The sequence below is a fragment of the Sciurus vulgaris genome, assembly GCF_902686455.1.
Source record: "Sciurus vulgaris genome assembly, chromosome: 5".
Taxonomy (NCBI): Eukaryota; Metazoa; Chordata; class Mammalia; order Rodentia; family Sciuridae; genus Sciurus; species Sciurus vulgaris.
The window spans coordinates 84,198,610-84,220,532 of record NC_136465.1 but is presented as its reverse complement, the minus strand read 5'-3'; the positions used below and the strand labels follow the sequence as shown (position 1 = coordinate 84,220,532).

General features: G+C 36.1%; 1 protein-coding gene across 2 annotated transcripts in view; it reads right to left on the bottom strand.

The window, feature by feature from the left end:
• PTPRO (protein tyrosine phosphatase receptor type O) overlaps window positions 1-21,374 on the bottom strand; it is a 223,414-nt gene extending 202,040 nt beyond the window's left edge. The window contains exon 1 of one of the 2 annotated variants that reach the window (XM_079140391.1): window positions 20,787-21,374. In XM_079140391.1, coding sequence (XP_078996517.1) covers window positions 20,787-20,861 — 75 coding nt within the window. In that variant the 5' untranslated portion in view covers window positions 20,862-21,374. The remainder of the gene's footprint in view (window positions 1-20,786) is intronic. The other variant, XM_079140392.1, reaches the window with a different exon arrangement.
• Window positions 21,375-21,923: the final 549 nt, after the last annotated feature.

Here is a 21,923-nt window from a genome sequence, read left to right as displayed (position 1 = left end):
GAAGCCAAGCTGTTAGTCTGCACCCTGGAGACTGCAGTACACATACATGAAAGTGTTCTTTCAAGTTTTTGAATCCAGAAACTTGTAAGTTCTCTGTTTCTCCAAGTCCCTTGCATAGTTGATTCTATGCAAGGAATCTAATGCTGCCAATAGTTTCTCAAGTTTCTATTTTGTATTTCAAGGCCAAGATAAAGAGGGGGGAAAAAAGAAATTAAATCAAGAACTCTTCCTCTGAAAGCTCGTGTGTTCAGGGATCCAGTTCTGAAGTTGTCATAGTGAGCGAAGGAATGCCAAGCCTCGCAGCTCAGTGGGCCAAATTCTGTTCTCAGCCACATGTCCGCAGCTTCCATTGCTATCAATGGGAGTTGTGTGTGTATGGGAACTGAGGACAGAAGTTGGCTGTGTATAAATAGCTCTGCAATGGTGAAAATCTCTTCTTGTGCGTCTGGTACAACAGAGGTAGTCTTTTGCAGTTAGTGGCTGCTTCTCCCTCTAGCAAAGTCTCTGAGCAGTTTCAAGAAATCCTGTATTAGAATATTTGATGGCAATTATTTCATCTAAGATTTCAATTAGGGGCGCAGGGAGCAGTATTTGTCTAAACTTCTCTCATTTTCCAATAGCAACCCCAAGCCAGATTTAACAGTCCTTTGCAACAGCAGCCTTCCTGTTCCCTTGGCTGAGCTGTCAATCTGTTAATTGACTGAGTGTATGCAACCAGTCCAGGGTGGGGCAAGAAGTCAATATGCTAATTAAGGGATTAACAAAGGTTTCTAAAGTGAGGGCCTTACACTGGAGCTGGCTGCTCACCAACTGAGCTGCAGGACACACTGGTTCTTCCATAAGCTCTGACCTCATCCAGGCAGGACATAGGTAGGGTCCCGGGCATGCCTGGTTGTCTGCCCTTTCTGTTAGCAGTCACAGTTGGGCATTAAACACATCATTGTTGGTATAAAGCATCTCTTCCGATAGCCTTAGCTGAGAGTTTCTTTCAGAAAATATATTAATCATAGACTCTTTCACTATCCATTAGAAATATGAGATTTCTCCAAAGTGTTTACATGAAACATTTCAGACTATAAAAGTTATCAAGAGGTAGATGATTTTCAAGTCCTTATCTTTAGTCCATATCCCAGTTCCTAATTCTAGAGTCATAACTAACTGGCACTGGTGTGTCTCCACCTGGATGGATATCCCATATACACCTAAATTCATCCAAAACTTCTATTCTGTACCACCCCAACCCCAGGAAACTCCTGTGATTTTCCTTAGCTGACCACACCAGCTTTACTAGCCTTGAGTTATAAAACTAGTGGGAAAACACAGCTCCTCTTTTCCTTGTCACCATATCTAATCAGTAAAAACCCCAGCTGACTTACTATTAAATCTCTCTGTTCTACCCTGTCACTTTGGTCCCTGTTTCTGCTATGGCAGAGTGACTTAGAGTACAGATTCTAATGTCATTAACACCTGGGTTTAAATCTCATCATTGTTAGCTTTTTATGGAACACATTTTTGGGGCAGACACAACTGCCTAAGCTTTGTGTCTGTGAAATGGGAATACAGTCTTTGAAAGGCTGAGTAAAAGGGATTAAATGAGATAACATATGTGAAGTGTCATAGTTGCTGACACATACAGTAGTTACTATGAAAGCAGGAATTTCATCCTTATTTTTATACTATTATAATAGTCTCTCTGTTTTCTTCTTGCCCTTTCTCCACTCTCTCTTCCACATACTGCTATGTAGAATACACATTCTTCTATATTATGCATCCAAAATATTTCTTGTAATAAATAAACCCATGTCACTCACCAATTTATTTATTTCATATTTATTACTCCTTAACTCAGTGTTTTACTAGATGGAGTTTCTCTTCTATCCAGTTGGATAACTAGATTACTTAAATAATCTTTCCAAAATTGTCTCTTCTCTGAAACTTCCCCAATCTCATTCCAAATGGAGGTGACTCCTCCTTTAACTCCAAAATGATTTCTTAAAGTGGAAAACTCATATACTTCTAGCATAGGTTTAATTAAACTGTATTGGTATTATTTATTTCATAAACGTTTTCCTGACCAGACTATGCTACGGCTTTCAAGAATGCCTTGAAGAAACAGGTAGCAATTAAGAACATGGTTTTATGGTTTTCTCTGATGCATTAAACCAGTGCTTGTATTAGTTTTCTATTGCTATCAAAATGAATCCCTAAAAAGACAATGACTTAACCCAACACACATTTATTAACTTGTCATTACATAAGTCAGAAGTCTGGTTTGGGCCTCCCTGGGCTCAAACCAAGGTGTTCATAGGGCTCTCTTCCTTTCAGGAGGCTCTAGGGAACCATCCATGTTTTTACCCACTCAGGTTGTTGGTAGAATTCAGTTCCTGGTGGTTATAGGGATGAGGTCTCCTTTTCCTTGCCTGGCATCAGTTGAGAATTGTTTCCAGATTCTAGAGACTGCTTACAGATATTGGTTCCTCACCCCCTTGCTTCATCTTCAAAACCAGCAATGGTAGGTTGAGTCTCTCTGTGTATCTCCCTAATATACTCTTCTATTTTATGTAGCTTTAAGGACTCATGTGATGGGACTGAGCCCAGCTAAAAGTTCTAGTATAATCTCACCAAAGTCCTTCATCTAAATCATACCTGCAAAGTTTCTTTAGTCATGTAAGGTAACATATCTACAAGTTCCAGAGGTAGGGTTAGGGTGTAGACATCTTTAGGGGAGGGAAGCTATTATTTTTCCTTTCACAGAGCATAGTAAATTTAAATGATAACAAATACTTTTTGTTGAATGACAAAATAAATGCATGCAGATGACATTACACTTTAAGCAAATTTCTTTGTAATATTGTTTGTTCTTACTTATAGTGGTTGCATGTTTATGGTAGGTAAGTAGGGCTAAATAAGAATTAAAATTTAGCAGGGTGTTGGGCTTCTTGTTCAAGACATGTGATTGAGGAGATGCAGAATTTATTATTGTCAGAGAATACAGAGGCACTAAAGTTTAAAAGTCAAGAGAGCGAAAAGAAAGCAAAAACTTGGAAGCTAAAATTTAGGATGTAAAAAGAAAGATACTCAAAGTACCAGAAAAATAAGACTAATCACATGTGTCAAAGTTTCTGACTCATGCTTTCTTCTTAAACACCAAAAGGCTAGAAGAATTTATAAAACTTGTGGGAGGGGCTCAGAGGGGAGAAGAGAGGAGGAAAGTGGAGCAGATATTAAGGTTAGATTGATTTCTAAGCTGGAGGAGAAGGTCTATTTCATGTCCTCATCCTTCATGGGTTCTCTGACATTTATAAAGATAAAAGGAAGAAGGAAGGCCTTGAGAACCACATCACAGGCAGTAACTTCAAAATATGTAGTTACATTGTAAAATGATTGACACAGGAAATTGAATTTTGTCTTTCATGATATAAACTATCTGCATGCTAGATTCAGGAAGGTATGAGGCCCACACACAGCTCAAAACTAGTAGTTGTTTTCTGGTGCTCTAAAGCATACATTCCAATGATTTATGTACGAGAAAAATGAGAGGAAAAAAGAAAGACTCCAAAGATAAAATGCAATAACAAAAGTAGAGACATGGGAGGAGAGAGGGAAAGAAGGAATAAAAGAGAAACCATAGAAAGATGGAATGGTAGGAAGTTGGTAGGTTTGCTCAACTGTAATCACTTAATTCCTCTGATCCTAGAACCTAGAACTGGGTGCTATGATCATATCCATTTGCAACCTTGGGAAATGAAGTGGCAATGAGGAAATTGCTCTTGATGCCATGAGTGGTGGAATTCTTCCTGAGCAGGAACGTTGTTTTAAAGCATTCCAGGATTTATCATGGAGGTACCGTGCCATGGAAGTGCAAGGTTGGTATGCTAGGCCATCTGGTGAGACGCAACTTGTCAATCTCCCAGATGGTTTGTGAAAAGAGAGAGACTTGATATTGAACTGAGATCAGCATATGAAAAGAGCCATGAAATTGCAAACTTAAAAACCTTTTTTCCATGTAGTATTTTGAAAACTTCATGAAATAAATCTTATATGAATTTTGTATGATCTGAAAGATCACTTATCAAAGTTCCAATTTTCAATATGAAACAATTTCAATAATGTATACTAACTACATTTACTTTCAATTCTTTTAATAGGCATCCTATTAGCCTGAAGTTGTTAAGAGGAAGAAAGTGACATTTCTTTCATTGATTTATTTGTATATATTCAAGTTTTATATGACTTTTGTTTAGGGGGCTGTCTTAGAATTTGGTTATCCTGAATTATGCCTCTGAAAGTGTTCTGCAGAGTCATTACCATGTTTGTGAAATACAACCTATTACCTGAAGGTGATTTCATCTTTGAACTTAAATTTCTGGATAAATGCATTTTAGAACCATTTGGATGATGCTTACCACTGATGCTGAAAATGGTATGATCAGCAAGCATTATACTTGCAATGTGACATGTTTCCCATGTCCCCTTAATTCTGGAATTTCAATATTAACAGTGTTCACAAATGGGAATTTTGAAATGGTGAATATGTCTTCTTATTATTTCATGTGTTGTTTTTATTCAAGACAGAAAGACTGAGTTTTTGCCTTTTGTTTTATTTGGATCCTGAAAATAATTATATAGACTCACATAAAAATTCTCCTTCAGCCTGGGGTGTGTTCATCTGAATAATAAAGCTTACTTTTCAAAATCATAGTTGTGTATTCATATTAAATTTTATTTGTAAAAGTATTTGTAACAAAATACTTTTGATATACATAGGGCTTTCAATAATATGTAATAACTGAACCCCTGTGAAATTACATATGTGGGGCAGAGAATTACACATAAATAAAATTTTGACCTAATTTGGATCTGTTTTCACATTCGATTACTGTGTCAAACTTTTACAAAGGCCATAAAACAGAATGTATTTTTCAGAGACTTTTGCTGTTGTTGTTGAGTTATCTTCATGTTTTTTGCATACTTTTGCATTGTATCAGGAATTTTATTATTCCATCATCTACTAGTTTATTCATTTCCACAGAAGGTGGAAAATGTAAATGAGAGGAAGATAACATTAGATAAGTATTTTTGCTATAGTTAATGTGATGGGGTGGCAGAGGAGGGTGGAGATCCTAGCTTTATGTCTACAGGGAATTCAAATATGTCTGAATGATCAGCTTACAAACTCCATGGCAAAAATCAAAACACAAAATACAAGGCTGACCCAGTAAAATAGCCTTAGATTTAAGGAGGTGGTTAAATTTTGAGTTCATCAGGAAGTGTGCTGGGGTTGATAGAGGCAGTACCTGAGAGAGCAGGGAAGTTTTCTAATTAAGTGGAGGGCATGGAAAGGCAGAAATGGTACCCCAAATCATTAGGATTTAATTGTATGCCCCACTGGAAACTGAGAAACACCTAAGGGGGCTCTTTATAGAAGAAAGGTTAACACCTCAGGTGTACTGATGGAGCCAACTGCTCTATAATTGGAATTATTATCATCAATATGTACCCACTTAATAACTACAGACAAATGAAACTCAAGGAAATAGTGAATGACTAGCACAGTGTTTGGTCTACAATTGATGCTCCACAAGTGTTCATGGAAAGAATGAATGAATGATGGTTCAGCATAACATGAAAGATGATTTGCGATCATTGACATAGAGAGTGTATAAACAGAATGCTCAACAGTACTATGCATGCTAACTCTCGAATGCTCATTTTTAGTGGGGAATAACTTCAGTAGATAGGAGATGGTGCTGATATGAAAATATATTACATCTAAATATTTTATATATTAATTCATTTCAGTCATACAATTAAACTGTGACTACAGGTAACCTACAGTTAACCCGGGTATGGCAGACATCACTTTAAAAAACAAAAACGATTAGTTACAGCTTTCTATGACACACGGTTTGCAATACATAGATACTCTTAAATGTGGGGATACAAAGCACCTCTTTACCAAGGCCCATGAGACAGGTGATGTAATCATTTTTAGTCAGGCACCATGTGTTAAAATTGTGCTTGTTTACAAAGTGCTTTCACAGATTACCTCATTTAGACCTCACGGGAATCCCATGAGGTAGAAGTGATCGTAGCTCTCATTTTCATAGAGAGGTGAAGTGACAGGGTGATTGCTGGCAAGCATTGTCTTCTTGAATGCTGCCTTGCATCCCGGACAGCTCTACCATCCAATTTTATCAGGTATTTGGTTTGCTCTTACCTGAGGCATATACTATATTTTATTAAATTTCTATTAAAAACTTGAAGACTTGCTCATTCAAAAATTCTTCCCAGCTGTCACTTTCCTTCAAAAGGATAGGAATCTATAAAGGCACTGCACCTTTAATAATAGTACAGCACATTTTGTCGTAAGCAGTCTGTTCCTTCAGAAATTATCATGAAGCAGATTGAGAGCTAAATATGAAAAGCTTAGCTCTCCAGTTAAAGCAGAGACCTCATTTCATTCGGATCAACTCTAGACAGATAAGAAGGAAGAAATGGCTGAAAAATTATTCTCTTCTTTTCAGTCATGATAGTACACTTCCCAGCTCAAGGTGGAGACAATTTATGGAGGGGATGGTACAGAATGCTATACTTGACTAATGATTTTCCTCGCAGGACATATTCTAAAGAGGCAGTAATCACATTCTGGGGCCTTGTTTCTGTTAAAAACATCATAACTTTGTAGCTATCACATACAGAGTGGAGCGTCTCATAGACAAACTGAAAAATAATAGAAGGAAAAAATAACTCCTTGGGCAAGTGCAGTAAGCTTCTTAAAATTGTATTAACAGTTAATGTTCTTCCACATCTCTTTTTGGAGATACTCTTAATAAATTAAACAAAGAGAAAAACAAACAAAACCCTTATCTTCAGGTATGCTTTTTTTTTTTTTTTTCAAAACTAATTTCCCTGAACAGTCAGACATGTAATAATGGGCCTCCTGGGGATGTAATTTTTTATGCAACTTGACATGCAAGTCATGAGTAATTAATTATGTCTTCTATTTACACTTTGTCAGATAAGAGTATTAAACAGAAGAGCTGAGAGGAACACAGAACACTACCATTAATCTGTTTAATTTGCAAATCTAATGCAATCAAGATGAAGACATTAGTGATAAAATTTTCGTTGTCCAGGTGGTGTCTTTCTTAAAGGGAAAGGCCTAGCTGAGGTGTAAAAGTCACATAAAACTAGAAAGCCACAAAATTTCATGAAGGCTTCTAAAACTGGGGCGTAGGTCTGTCTGGGTACTCATATCATGGATCATAAAAGCTCTGGACATACAAGAATTGAAAGTATGCATTCTCTACATCAGTACATTATATTACATTCAGCTCTGTGCAATTGTCTATCAAAGTGCAGAAGCATGAGATACATTAAACTGAAGAAGGTGATAAATGAAAATATAAACCTGATATTTGTGAATTTAAAGGAATTTGACAGTCAGCAGGTTTTGGGAATATGTGACTCACAGACTGATTGAAAGAAAGCAGAAACTGTAAGAAAGATTTTAAATGAGCAAGAGCCAACCATCTGCAGGAGAAACCCCAACCACATTTCTATCCAAATGGCAGTACCAACCAAGAACTTAGAAGTTGATTCAGTCACCTAGGTCTTAAGATTTTCTGTAGTAAAAGGGGGAGAGAGAAGTGGTAGACTAGTGAATAGGGAAATAAAAGCCATGTCTGAGTTTTCAAAGTAGTACAATAGTGTGCATAGGTTATATGATCAAACAGACAAGGGATTCATCTCAGCTCCCTCAGTGCCTGTCTGAAACTCAGTTTCTCCATTGTTGAAATGGTGATAAAGATGTACAAGTCTATGTAAGGACAGGATGATGTAAAGTTCCTGGGAGAGTCCCCAATATATAGCAGTTACTCAGTACATGTGAGTGATGGTCAATATCTTCACCATTATTGTCAATAAGGCAGTAGAGTTTGGAAAAACTTATCATTTAATTTCTGCTTAAATCAAACATACTAGTATGAGTTGGTGCCTTTGAACATAACTTATTTGCAAATGTGGCACTCTTGGTAGGACCTTGATTCTTGAGTTGGTAGTATTTTTATGTATGCAGTTGGCTATTGGTTCTAGGACACCCTAGGGTCACAAAAATCCATGACTACTGAAGACTGCTGTAGTATCTGCATGTAGTCTATGTACATCCTTCTGTAAACTTTAAATCATCTCTAACTTATTTATAATACCTCATATGATGAAAGTGCAGTGTAAATAGTTGACAAGAAAAAAAGACTGCACATGTTCAGTACAGACAAAATTTTTTTTCTGAATATTTTTGACTTGAAATTTGTTGAATCCACAGATGTAGAGCCCACATGTATGGAGGGCTGACTGCATAATAGTGAGGTTTAGAGTCTCTATTCAGTTTTGCTAGTAAGATGTAATTTTAACTTGTGGGTTTAAATAAACCATAAATATTTAGAAGAAATTCTGCAAGCATGGGAGCATATATACACAAATTTATAATTAGTCTAGTAACAATGGCAATTTTTCAGTCACATTTGAAGGATATAAATTTGAAAGTATGCTGATGGTTTTGACTTGTCTCTGAAAAAATTCATTTATTTCCCATTTATCTCTAAGAGTGCATACAGATTAACACATAAACAACAGGATCCAGGGGAGTTTAAGTCTGGGGACTAATTTACTGAACTACCCAAGCAACAGAGGATTATTTTATCTAATTAAGACAGAGCGCACGTATTTAGAATTAAGCATTTGCATTTAACAGCAAATTCAGAATTATAAAAGCAATTATAGCTAAAATGAGGTATGATAATTTTTTTTCCTGCACACCACTGTTGAGCTAAAGCACATTTTAATGTTTGCCTGTGTAGCACTATTGAACAGAAGGTTATGAACAGAAGCTCATGGTTAGGCAAAACCACCTTTTCAACTTCACTTCCAACCACTCATGCTCCCCAGGACTCAAACGCATCCGTCCTGTTTTACACAAACCTCATAAACATGATTTAGATTTTCTCATCTTCCTATTCATGTTCTTCTATTACTCTAATCTGATTTTCCTTAACTTTATCTATTAAGCTCTGTTCGATGACAATTTGTCTTCTTCATGAAATCCATGCTCCTTCAAACCCCAATACTCTTTCCTTTATCTGAATGCAAGGGCCCTTGTTTGAATATAGTTATTTCTCATTAATTTGCAAACTGATAGGTAACCACTTCAGGACTGCTCTTACACTATTAAGTCACATATTACCCTTTAAGTTGTCACATGTTCATGTTATTTTTCTCTACATTACAGATTTTCTGAGGGCATAACTTTGTTTCAAACTATTAAAAATGATGAACATAATGCCTTCCTTATATGTATTATTTAACACATGATTGATATTTGGTTGAAATGCTTAAATATCTATTCATCTTCATGAATTCTTCATCTCCCCGTTTACTTAAACCCTATAAGCTTGTCTTATACTTTGTTTCACTCAAGTATATTTCATATTTTTTCCAGATATGCTATTTGATAATTACTAAGAGAATGAAAGAAAACAGCTTCATAAATTAATAATGTATTTTGTACTATAATGGTAATTTCCAGGACTCCATTTTTTATTGTGTTCTCTGAAGAGTCATTAAAATGTGTCTTTAATGTTGGTACTGTGGGAATTAGGAATGGGAATCCTTCACACTTGGTCTTTTCAAGAACTCTCTAGATAAATCTCATAAAAATATGCAACCTGACTCATAATGAATTTGAGTTTGCAACCAATAGTGTGTTATTAAGGTCCTTGGATATTTTATTCATTTTCCTAAATTATTTTACCTTTGCTTAGATACACTTGTTTTCCCTGCAAAGGCAATTATTGTCTTTCTGAGGCTTTTGCTACAGGCCAGAGACTATCTATCAACCAGTAAGCTGTATAAGGTACAATAATAAAAACATAAGATGAAGTAAACCATATATTTTTAAATCCTTTCCTTGAAATAATTATACACAGATAGAAAGTTGCAAAGAAATGTATAGAAAAGGGCCATGGATTCTTCACTCTACCTCCACCAATGTTGATGTCTTGCCTACCAAAACAAGGAAATATCTAAACCATAAAATTGATATTAGAACAATTGATATTTGTCAGATTTTCTCAGTTATATATGGGCTGGTGTGTGTGCATACATATATGTATGTGTGTATATACATGCATGTATACTTGTATATGTACTCATACATGCATATATATATAAATACACACATTTTAATCAAATGTATAACTTAAGGTAATCGCCACCATGATCAAAGTACATAACTGTTCCCTTGTAGCTACACACACCTTCTTCCATACACCCAATACCTTACCCTTAGCAATCATGAATTTGTTTTCCATCTCTATGATTTCACTACACCAATACTATTGTATAAATAGAATCACACAGTGCACAATCTTTTCAGATTGACTTTCTTCACTCAGCATAATCTTTTTTTTTTTTTTTTTTTTTTTTGGTACTGGGAACATACCCAACCCTTTTTTATTTAGAGACAAGGTCTCACTGAGTTGCTTAGGGACTCGCTAAATTGCTGAGGCTAGCTTTGAACTCGTGATCCTCCTGCCTCAACCTGTCAAACCGCTGGGATTATATGTGTGTGCCACCATGCCCAGTATCACTCATAATCTTATCTGAGGTTCATTTAAGCTGCTGTGTGTATCAATAATTCATCGCTCTTCATTGTCAAGCAATATTATGTGGTATGGATGAGCCACAGTATCCTAACCATTCACACATTTGGTTGTTTTCAGTTTCTGGCTAGTACAACAAAGTCTCTATGAGCATTCCTACACATGTTCTAGTTTTAGATGAAGGACAATTACAATTCCTCTTATATGACTAGTTCTTGGGATGGGTAAAGGACTAGCGATTAAATTCTGAATAAAATATGTTTGCTAGTACGTTCAGGAAGGGGAACTATCTGTCCTGTTTTTCCCAGAACAGGTCAATTTGTGTTGGCTATTCTGGTATAATGATCCTTTCACTCTCAGAAACGCCCCAGTTGGTATGATTATATAATTACTCTGATTCAGATTACTTAATGACCCCAAGCATCAGTCTTATGCCTGTTCAGCTATGATGAAATTGAATTTTAGTAAATTACTGTTTTGTAATTTTTCTGTATATCTGTGGAGTCACTCTCTGGAGTTTGAGAAATGAGATTGTCTTCTTGCAATCAAAGAGTCTTGCTGAAGTCTCTACTGTCCCTGCCTACTTCTTTTCTGCTATGAAATGTTCCTTCTTGTTAGTTTCATGGTTGAAGACAGTTTCCAAGCTAATGTCTTTGTTCCATGTGTTTGAGCTCATATTACAGCCCCACAGCCACTGCCAGTTTGAGGATCATAAAGCTAGATTTTAATTATTCTAGCAGAGATCTCCCAAAGATAGTGCTCAATGAGGTGCACTCCTAAAATGGGCTGAGTCTGTTCTTCCCTTGACTGATCACTCTGCCCAGAACATTGAGGTCAAGTACAAGGATAGTATCCTCCCCACAGAGCATACAGATCAAAAGGTAAGAGGAGTTTCCAATTGGCACACAACAAGCAAAGAATTTAGCCAGAATTCAATTCTTTATTTTTTTAAACTAGAAGGTCTATATTTTTGAGTTTCTTAGCATAGTACTTAACTGTGAAAAAGTGGAAATAAATACCTGTCAATAGAGCACCTTAATATTTTTCTTTTTGATTCATTCCTAACTAGTCACACTAATGGAAGGCATACATGTAGGTAATGATCCCCTTATTAAACACTTCCTGCTCCCCACCTCATGGTCATGATCAGTATTAATGGTCATCTTTGTCCTTAATTAAATCAAATACATTTATGAATTGCATACAATTGACCCAATGACCCATGATTTAATGTCATAAATTGCACACTTATGTGAAAAAAGCATATATAGTAGGGAATATTGATACTGTTTTAAAAATATAAATCCTCAGATGCATAGACATAGAAAAAGATTGGAAATATGTATCACCAAAAAAGAGTTATTTTGGAATGGAGGGTTTAGGAATAACTAGTTGCTTCTTTTTCTGTCTGTTGCATGTAATACTTTTACCATGGTAAACATCTATGACTTTTCCAATTCTTAATATATTATTATAAAATTATTGTGCATGATGATGTACACCTGACTCAGATTTACTTAAAGATTTCAAATTAAGAACTTCTTACTTCAGAGCCACAAGAAATCATAGAGTAAAAAGGCTAATTAAAGGGCTCAGCACAGCAACAAAAATTCAATAGAAAGATTCTTATTAAGTCCTCAATTAACCTTCAAAAAAGAGAACTGTTGCATCAATGAAGCAGTTGAAATTAGCAGGGTAACAGAATACACATGAAAAAAAGGCTTAAAGATAACAACTGTCTAGTAGCAAATATACAAAAAGTGAATTGAAAGAAGAAACTCAGGTATCCCTTTAGGATACATGTTGATTACAATAATAAAGAACAAAACAAAGCAAAACCTCATAAACTCAGTTTTTAGAATGAAGTTCAAACTATTTAATTCTAAGCCCTTGCAATTATTTTAGCAAAGTTTTAACTACACCAGAATTTCCAAATTACAAATTCCAAGAACTTAACCATTCTGAGTGGGTCCTATATGCATTTCTGAGAGACTAATTAAAAGGTATAATTTAGTTTGGGGAAATTGCAGGAGAAGGTCTTTATGACAATGTAAAATAAACGAAGCTGCATCTCACAACATATTTGTATGTAAATAATGCTGTTGTACTAATGAATTTCAATACATGAATGCCTATTTTTTCCTATAATCCTTTAAGGGAGAACCACATGACTCAATGTTTAATTTAATAATATATTGTAGACAATATTAATTCCTTTAGTCTTTCATTATCTCCCTTATTAATCAACTTAAGATTCAAAAACTTCAGAAGCCAAATTTTCTTCCTAGATAAAAATCTAAAAATTTTAGTTCCATCTACATAATAAGGTATTTTCTTATGTTTCTCTTCTAGTTTAAGTGTTGACACTTATTATGGTAAATATGATGCATATACTTTGTGGCATTGGGTAAGGATACTTCCATTTTATGATTATGCTTTTTTCTTGGACAGAAAGAGGCTTATGTAAGTATGTTCTCTCAGGTTTCTAGAAATTTGACTTTCTATTAAATAAAGATTATTAAACAATAAAATAATTCATTCTTCAAAGAATTATTGTTACTTTTATATTCTCCAGATTCAATATTCAATTCATGGAGTGGGAAAAATTCCTTTCAGCTGTGTATATGAAAGTATAAATAATTTGATCATAATTCCCCATTTTTGTCTCTGATTTTCCAACAAACAAAAACAAAGTTAAGGTCATAGAAAAAAATTATAATTAACACAAACTTTAGCACTTTTTGGATATTTTTTGGATATTGTTTTATGTATATATTTTTTGAAAATCTTGATAATTCAGGGTTTTGGTGTATATACTAACACTTTAATTAACACAGCACTAATATAATCAGCATGTTGAATGTACTGTGTTGCAAAACAAAATATCTAAGCTTTAGGATTCAGCTCATGCAACGCCTTAAACCTCTAGAGAGTTTAAGTATCTCCTCCTTTTGAAAAAAAACCCTGCAAGGAGTAGGAGGCAGGGAGGGAGAAGGAAAATACTGAAGAGTGACATTGGCTAAGTTATATTGTTGTAGTCTGTATTGTGTTATGTAAGAATATGTAACAAAAAAATTCCATCAGTATGTACAACTATAATTCACCAATAAAAAAAAAGTGGGAAAAAGTCTGAACACATTTTGACATTTTCTTATGTTCCAACTATAACTTTTGTGGATATTCAACTGAGTGTTATCCATTCCTGGATCTACAACATCCAGTTCAATTCCTGACTTATAATAGGTACTCAAAAATGTTTGATTAACTGAGTAGGATTGGGCAGTAGATCATTATCTTAGAATATAAAAGTCAGCTTTAGTATTGAAAAGTAACTTCTCAATGTTGCCATTTTGGCTTTGGATAACATTGGTCAGCCAGGAAAAAAAAAAAAAGTGTTTATAGGATACACTTTCAAGGAAGTTAAAGGAGGAGAAATAACTAGAAGTTTAAGTCAGGATCCTAAAGCATAAATGCTAGAGTTAATCAAACTAAAATCCCAATTCAAAAATAAGTATAGGAAATTAGGAACCAGACTTCAGACAGGACCAAAAGTACAAAGGATTCTTTGGAATCCCCTGGCATCTTGTTTGTACATGCCAAACAAAAGCTCCTAGGGGTGGAACCAAGAGGAAATTGCAATCTGGATCAGTGCACAGGCTCATCTTTGGTCTCTGATCTAGGCTGAGAGTAAAGATAATCAGGGACAGAAATTTCTCTGTGCTTAAATTGGCGTATAGAGGGTATTGATGAAAGAATAATATTAAGAGTATGATAGATTCATGGTGATAATCTTTACCCACACAAAAATAAATCACTAATTTTAAAGTCAGTGGGCAGAAAGAGAAAAATAGAACAAAACAAACATCTCAAATATCTGAACACTAATAAGATAAAAAGGGAAACATAATTTGAATCTTGCATATGTTGTTATGAACTGATTTGGGATTCCTACATTGTAGAAAAATAACATTTCTACTCTTTAAAATTTGTTGGTAAAGGTACACAAATTACCAGTTTAAAGACAGGTTCATAAGATAGGAACAATTTTGTCAGAAAAATGAACTGCACAGCAGAGGAAAAGCCAAATAAAGAGCATGTGGTAAGGAAACACATTTATTTGCATACAAATAGAAGATGGCAGTATATTTGTTTTCATCAAACTTTCTTCATTTCATCGACTAATTGTCCCCCTATTCATTTTCTTACAGAAGTTGCCATGCATATTTATAATTTGCAATACCACTCTCGAGCTTAAAGTCCTACTTCCTAATTTAATTCTCTGTTTCTGAAATATTTTCTAAGTATGTATCATTCTCTTTTCTTGTATCACAATTTGTTGACAAAAGGAAAAGAAAAACCTTTCATCAAGGAGCCTTTTCCACAAAGATTCTCTCTTTGCTTTTAAAATACAAAAGAAAAAGGAGCTGGCTTTTAAGAAACTAGAATGTCCAAGACAAGAAGAAATCTTTCATTACAGAATTAGATTCTGAAAGAATTGAGGATGATTTTTCTGATGGAGGGATATGGGTTTTTTGCAGAAGTAAATTTGAAGGCACTCTATGCAGAGGTGGGAAATTTCTAAAGATTGATGTTTTGGAGCCCTGGGGCAAGCAAGATTGGAAAAGGAAAACACTAGGAGTAATTGGTGATGCAAATTACAAGAGAGGTATTTGAGAAGGGTTTCACACAATCTTCCTAATGTCTGGTAGAAACCATATAGACATACCCTGCTGGAGTCAACAGTACCAGGAGAAAAGAGGACTAGTGTCTTTATGTTCTGCCTCCCACCTCATTTACTCTCTTGCTTGCTCTACTTGTGCCACATTCACTTTATTTTGGCTCCTTAAATCACACATACATTCTAAGGTCACTGTAGAAGAGTTTAGTAAGTCATTGGTTTATGACCCTAGATTAAACACCACCATTGGTATAACCAAGACCCGGGTACAGAAAAGGGTATGTGTGCTAAGGCCAATGTTATGGGAAACTGAAAGGTCTTCTACCAACTGGAATGCAGAAATTTCAGGCAGTTCTAAATGGTAGTGGTCACAGGAGAGAGGTGATGGAGAAGAGGAATGTGAGATATTGCCTGCATATGTGGGAATTGATTGAAGTTGTAGGTTACATATGAAGGTAAGGGGACCATTTTCCCTAGCACATCAATTGCTACATTTTAATCGATGACCTCAAACAACATAAGAGGCAAAGTTGACTAATAAATGAGCAATGGGAAGTATTACATTTTTTTGGAAAATAACATTAGTGTCTTGATTTATGATTTTAATAAGACTAATGCAAGATTTATGTTTTAATAAAATTAATAGAAGTTACTGATAGTAGTTATATAATTATATATAATATAATTGTTAATAGTTAGTGTTACTCTATAATACTACATCATTGTAGTTATGATCATTTAGATCATATAATGATAATTTTCTAATGTTTTCCTTAAAGATACATTTACTTGTCAATATTAAACTATTTCACAATTATGTCAGAAGCTAATTGTATGGTGGAGAAAAATTTGCATCCTGTTTATTAGGTTCTATCATGTATTTTTATTAGTGCATTGTAGTTATACATAATAATAAGGTTCATTTTGACATAATCATACATACATGGAATATAATTTGCTTCATTTCAGTCCCTGGTTATTTCTTTTTTCCTGTCTCTTCTCCCTCTGTCATATATCTAACAGCAAATACTCAGTACAAGGGAAGACAAAAAATTATAAGACATTCCTTTACTTAAAAAATATTAATAACATATTTGTAGTGATTAGATTAAAACACTAAGCACTTTACAGTAAAGTTCATCATTGAACGGGACTATGCTTCTGAGAATGCAACATCATAGGAACTGGATGCATTCAGTCAGGGAGAAAATGAGAACTCTGTATCTGTGGTCACTGCTGTTAAATCTTGTATTATGCCACCTTGCTACCAATCAAAGTCTTGTCAATGTGTGCCAACTATATCCAACACCAAAAATCCTTGTGCAGACCCTCAAGACTCAAGTTGGGATTTTATTTATAAGACTCAGAAGTCAATCTTCTTATTCATTTAAATCCTTTTATGCTGGATATTTAGACACTAAGAATAGTGCTGCATTTTAAAGTACAGCTCTCACATTGCCTTTAATCATTTATACAAAAAGATGTGCATTTTCTTTGAGGCCAAAATTAAGCAGGAGAATAGTGTGAATTTTCCTTTTCATACAACAACAGTCTTTTATAAAAATAACTAAAGCAGGCATATGTTCACAGCAGAAGACTATCACTCTATCATCTGTACAAGAACAGCCAGTGAGCCTTCTCCAACTTACTGAGCATGCCACAAGTAAAAAAAGATTTTCTAAAAGGTTGATGACACCATTTATCAAAGGAGTCAGTGGATGATCTAGGGTTCTCCAGAAAAAGGAAATATGATGGGTCACCTGTCAGTATTGCAGAAAAGACAATGAAACCTTGACAAAAAAGTGAGGCGTGTGTGTGTGTGTGTGTGTGTGTGTGTGTGTGTGTGAGAGAGAGAGAGAGAGAGAGAGAGAGAGAGAGAGAGAGAGAGAGAGAGAGAGAGAGAGAGAGAGAGAGAGAGAGAGAGAACCCACCCACCCTGGGAAGTAGAGAAAAGCAGAAAGAACATGGAAAGATGGAAAGTGGGTATTTATCTTAGGTAAGAGTACAAGAGTAGTATGGCCCAAATGTTAACAATCATGCTTCATAGAATTGAACATGAACCTAAAAAAAAAATACAATATTAACCTGTAATATCAGTGGCTTGAGAGGCTGAGGCAGGAGGACCACAAGTGACCACAAGTTCAAACCCAGCCTCAGCAACTTTTCAAGGCCCTAAGCAACTCAGGAAGACCCTGTCTCTAAATAAAATATAAAATAGAGCTGGGGATGTGGCTCAGTGGTTGAGTGCCCCTGAGTTCAATCCTTGGTAACCGCCCCCCCCCAAAATACAATATTAAGACCTTTTTCAAATATTTGTTCTTGATGATATCTCACGTAACAACAGAAATAAGGAAATGAAGAAAGGAGAGTAAGAAAGAAAGAAAGATCCATGCCACATCTATGAGTTTAGTGGAACATTCCAGTAGAACATGAATAAGCAACATTTCAGGAATGGCAGACTTCAAGTTCCTATGACACCATATTCTATAATTTGCATTTTAGTAGACAAAGTACTGATATTGAGTGAAATGATACAGGAAACCATTTTCAGGAGAGGTTACTAAAGATAAGATAGGTGAGTGAAGTTGCATTGTTTTCACAGGAAATCTGAGGAAGATGCACAGGAGGGAGACTCACTAGATAAATACTCCTTCTGTATTTATAGATAGTGGATTTTAGACTGATAGACTCATTTGATAAAAGAGTTCTATTTTTGTTTCCAGTTTTATATATACACCATTAACATTGATATGAAATTAAATTTTTTCATAACCAACATTGTGTTTATGCAACATAAATTATGTAACTATTAGCCTTTCAGAGTGCACTGATGATTTAAACAATCTGAAATGATTAAATATGGCTTTAACTAAACCATGCAAAAACAGTGAAACATGGTCAGTCACATTGAGGATTCCTCAGTGAAGTTGGTTATAACCTTTCTTCAGATTCAAACTTTCCCACTGCTTATATTCAGCTGCTAGTTTCTGAGCAGTAGAAGATGTAAAACTATAAATCATGACTCAGAGCTGAATTTCTTTGACTTATGGCCCTCAGGGATTTCTTGAATAGTCTCTCGTATAGAGGCTATTCATACAGAGAATATTCATATTGGAAAATTTGTAGACCATACAAAAACTATGGAAATTTTTGAGGGAAGGTTGGAGGACTGGTTTGTTTCTTAGTACACATGTATCTTTTTAGATTTTATCATTAAGATCTGGTTGACATTTTAGTATTTAATAATGGAGTTTTTCTTCATGTTTCTGTCACCACCTACATCATTAGATCTATTTTATTGGCACATTTCAGGACCTTGATTTCAAAAGCATCTCCAAATTATAAAGAGATTATACTATATGCCTGATGCACCATGTAATATACTAACAACTAAATGTAAGACATTATACTATGTGTCTAATTTACCAATATGAACATCTCTTCTTAGTTGCAACAAAGTAGGATTAAATGAAATGATATGTGTGAATAAAATACCTAGAAGACTAGCACATGGTGTCATATACATACATATATATATATATACACACACACACACACACATATATACATATATATACACACATATATATATATCTGATACACATCTTAAATGCTTTATATTAAGGTGAAACAAATATTGTGCTTATATAAAATAAAATAACATTCCTTAAAAGATTGTTTGTCTCTTTTCAATAATATTTCTTTAAATGGTAAGTTTTGACAATGTATTTCCTATATTATGCATTTTGCCATCAGTGACATTTATCTGCAGATATTGAGGAATACACTTATTTTGTGAAACAGTGAACCTCTATTATAGTCACTAGATGATCCTTATGCCATTACTGACTGTTATCTCATTCCACATTCAGTTTTGAATTCAAACTTTTGCCACATTTTTACATTTCAACTGCAGCACTCTAACCCCACTCCAAAACTAATAATTCTCATTTCTGCAATTCTCATCCATTATGAAGAGCTCCAGCAAAACCTGTAGTTGTTCCAAAGGTTAGGTTTAGATCCCATGACATACATATAAGTCTTAGCTGTTACTTGATAAAATGTGTGGTGAATCAATTTCAGTTTCATAATAAGCATAGATATAATGATTATGGCAGAGTTTGGGACAAATGGAAGAGTTAATAATAATAAAAAAACTTAAGTCTAATACATTGGTGATGTGTACTGGGGAACAACCTCCTAGGGAGGAACCCTGGCTGAACTTATTTTTTAACGTATTTTAAAATAAAATAATTATTGATAACTTAATAAAATACTTACAACATATTAAACATATTTTATAATCTTACTTATGCCCTCTTTTGCTTTTTTCCCTGAAACTACCTTTACCTATTTTCCATTAAGATAAATGAAAACATAGAGATTTTAAAATTAATGCTGTTCGTAATTCATTGGTCATGTTCTACTATATCCTTGTCAGGCATTCATAATTAATGGTTCATATAAGCAAGAAGTGACTCCTTAATAAGAAAACATTTGCAGTCATTAATGTTTCATCTATTTCTTGGCTAGGTATCACCGTGGTGCTGAAAGGATAGCTCCCAGTCACCTGTCGACATTCTGGAGTTTGCTTTGCCAAAAAGGGAGAAGGGAAAGAAAGAACTAAGGACAGAGATAAAGCAGACACACTGAAGACAGGAGTGGTAGTTAATCCCTTCTTAACTTCACACCATCTTCCAAGATCTAGCTAATTTTTTTTCAAAACAAATTGTTTGTTACAAATCTCAAGTTTGATTTTTTAAAAGCAGCTCTTTTCATTTTTTCCCCAAAGTATATTCCCAAGGTAGCACATTCCGAAGAAACAGGAAAAAGTGAATTACATATTTTTTTCGACCATTAAAATTAGAGACAGCATCTTCTATAAATACAGCGGAGAAAGTCTAGAGACTTTATACACGGAATTCTCAGGTGGAGGTAAGACAGGATCACACTGACACTCCTTATTCAAGGAAAATCATGCCCTCGACCCGTCACCAAGCAGTCCATTTGTGATCAAGGAGCTCAGCACCCGGTGTATAATTCTCGAAGAAGGTAAATTAAGACAAAGCAGTCGTTGGCGGAGGGCGGGGAGGTTGAGCGGTTTTGGGGCGCACTGGGGACCAGCAGGGAAAGTGACCTCATTTTGCCTGAGAAAGCTCTATTCAACAAGCCCACCTTTGATAAAGCTATCAGTGGAGCTAAGAGAGCACAAAGGCTGAAAACTAGAGAGAGAAAACTTCCCTTATTCGTCCACCCCCATCCCTTAGGACCACCAGGAACACGCACACGCAAGCACAACAAAGCGTGCGCCCGGGCTGCACGGCTGATGCTCCCCCAGGCGGGGCCATAGCGCCCCGGGGCGCATCGTTCCCCCACAGCAGAGCAAGAGCCTGAGAGCTGCTGCGGGTTGGACCGCCTTGGCAGAGGCGTGCGGGGAGCTCCCCTACCTTGAGCAGCACAAAGAGCCAGAGAAGAGGCAGGAGGCGGTGGCCAGCGCGCGTCCTCGTGGGCAGGTGCCCCATCGCTGAGCGGACAGGGAACCAGGGGAACCGCGGCGCCGGCGGGATCTCTGGCGACGGCTCACAATGGCGAACTAGGGCTGCAGCCTCAGACCGTGGGCGCCGAGGCAGCTCCTGGCGGGCGCATGCTGCCTTTCCAATTCCCCTGCGCCTTCTCCCTTTTCTCTTCTGCGCTGGGGGTCCTCCAAGAACGTGCCAGGCGCCGCTGTTCTTTAATAGCTAAGGATGGAGAGGGTGGAGATTGGAGTGGGCGAGGCTCGGCCGCCGCAGCCACCACCGCAGCTGCCAGAGGAGTCACTGGGTCCGAGTGGTGAGGGAGAGGCGGGGGCCCTGCGTCCGGCCAGCCGTGGTCCTCTTAGCAACAGGGATACTCTCACTCAGGCTGCGGACTCATAAAGTGACAGCAGTCTCCCAACCCTCCCACCAGCCTCCTCCTATTGCTGGACAGCCCCCATTCCAGGCTCCGCCTCAACCTTCCCACAGAATCTGGGACTCAAGAGTTCGGTGGGTTTTCCTGATGGGCTCCTCTTGAGCAATTGGAGCCAGTCTCCTCTCAATTTTCACACCCCTGCCCTCAGCTGCAGTTAAAAGCACTGGTAACAACACTTGGGTGATTGAGATCCGGAGCGTATGGGTGGGTACCAGGGAGGGAGAGAAGGGCAAGGTATCTACCCTCACACCACTGCGCCCGTCTTCTATTCTCTCCATCCCATATTCACCTAAGAAGACATAGCACGATATATGTACATTTTCCATTTAAAATCAGGAGTTCTTGTAAATTTCAAGACTGCCCTTTACCAAAGTCTGTCACGTCACCTGAAGCTGAATCTAGATGAGGATCACAATAATTTATTCTTATTTATAAATAGATACAAATTTTCTAAAAATTCTGAGTTATCCTTGAATAGTTAAGACTTTTTAGAATCACAAGCAATGACTTCCATGCTGTGTGTCCCCAAATCTACTTACCTGTTCCTATTGTTGTTATGTGTATTTTTGAAAGATATGTCTGTCAAAATAAACTATGGGGTGCACTGTTCAGATATAAATTATTTCTTATTATCA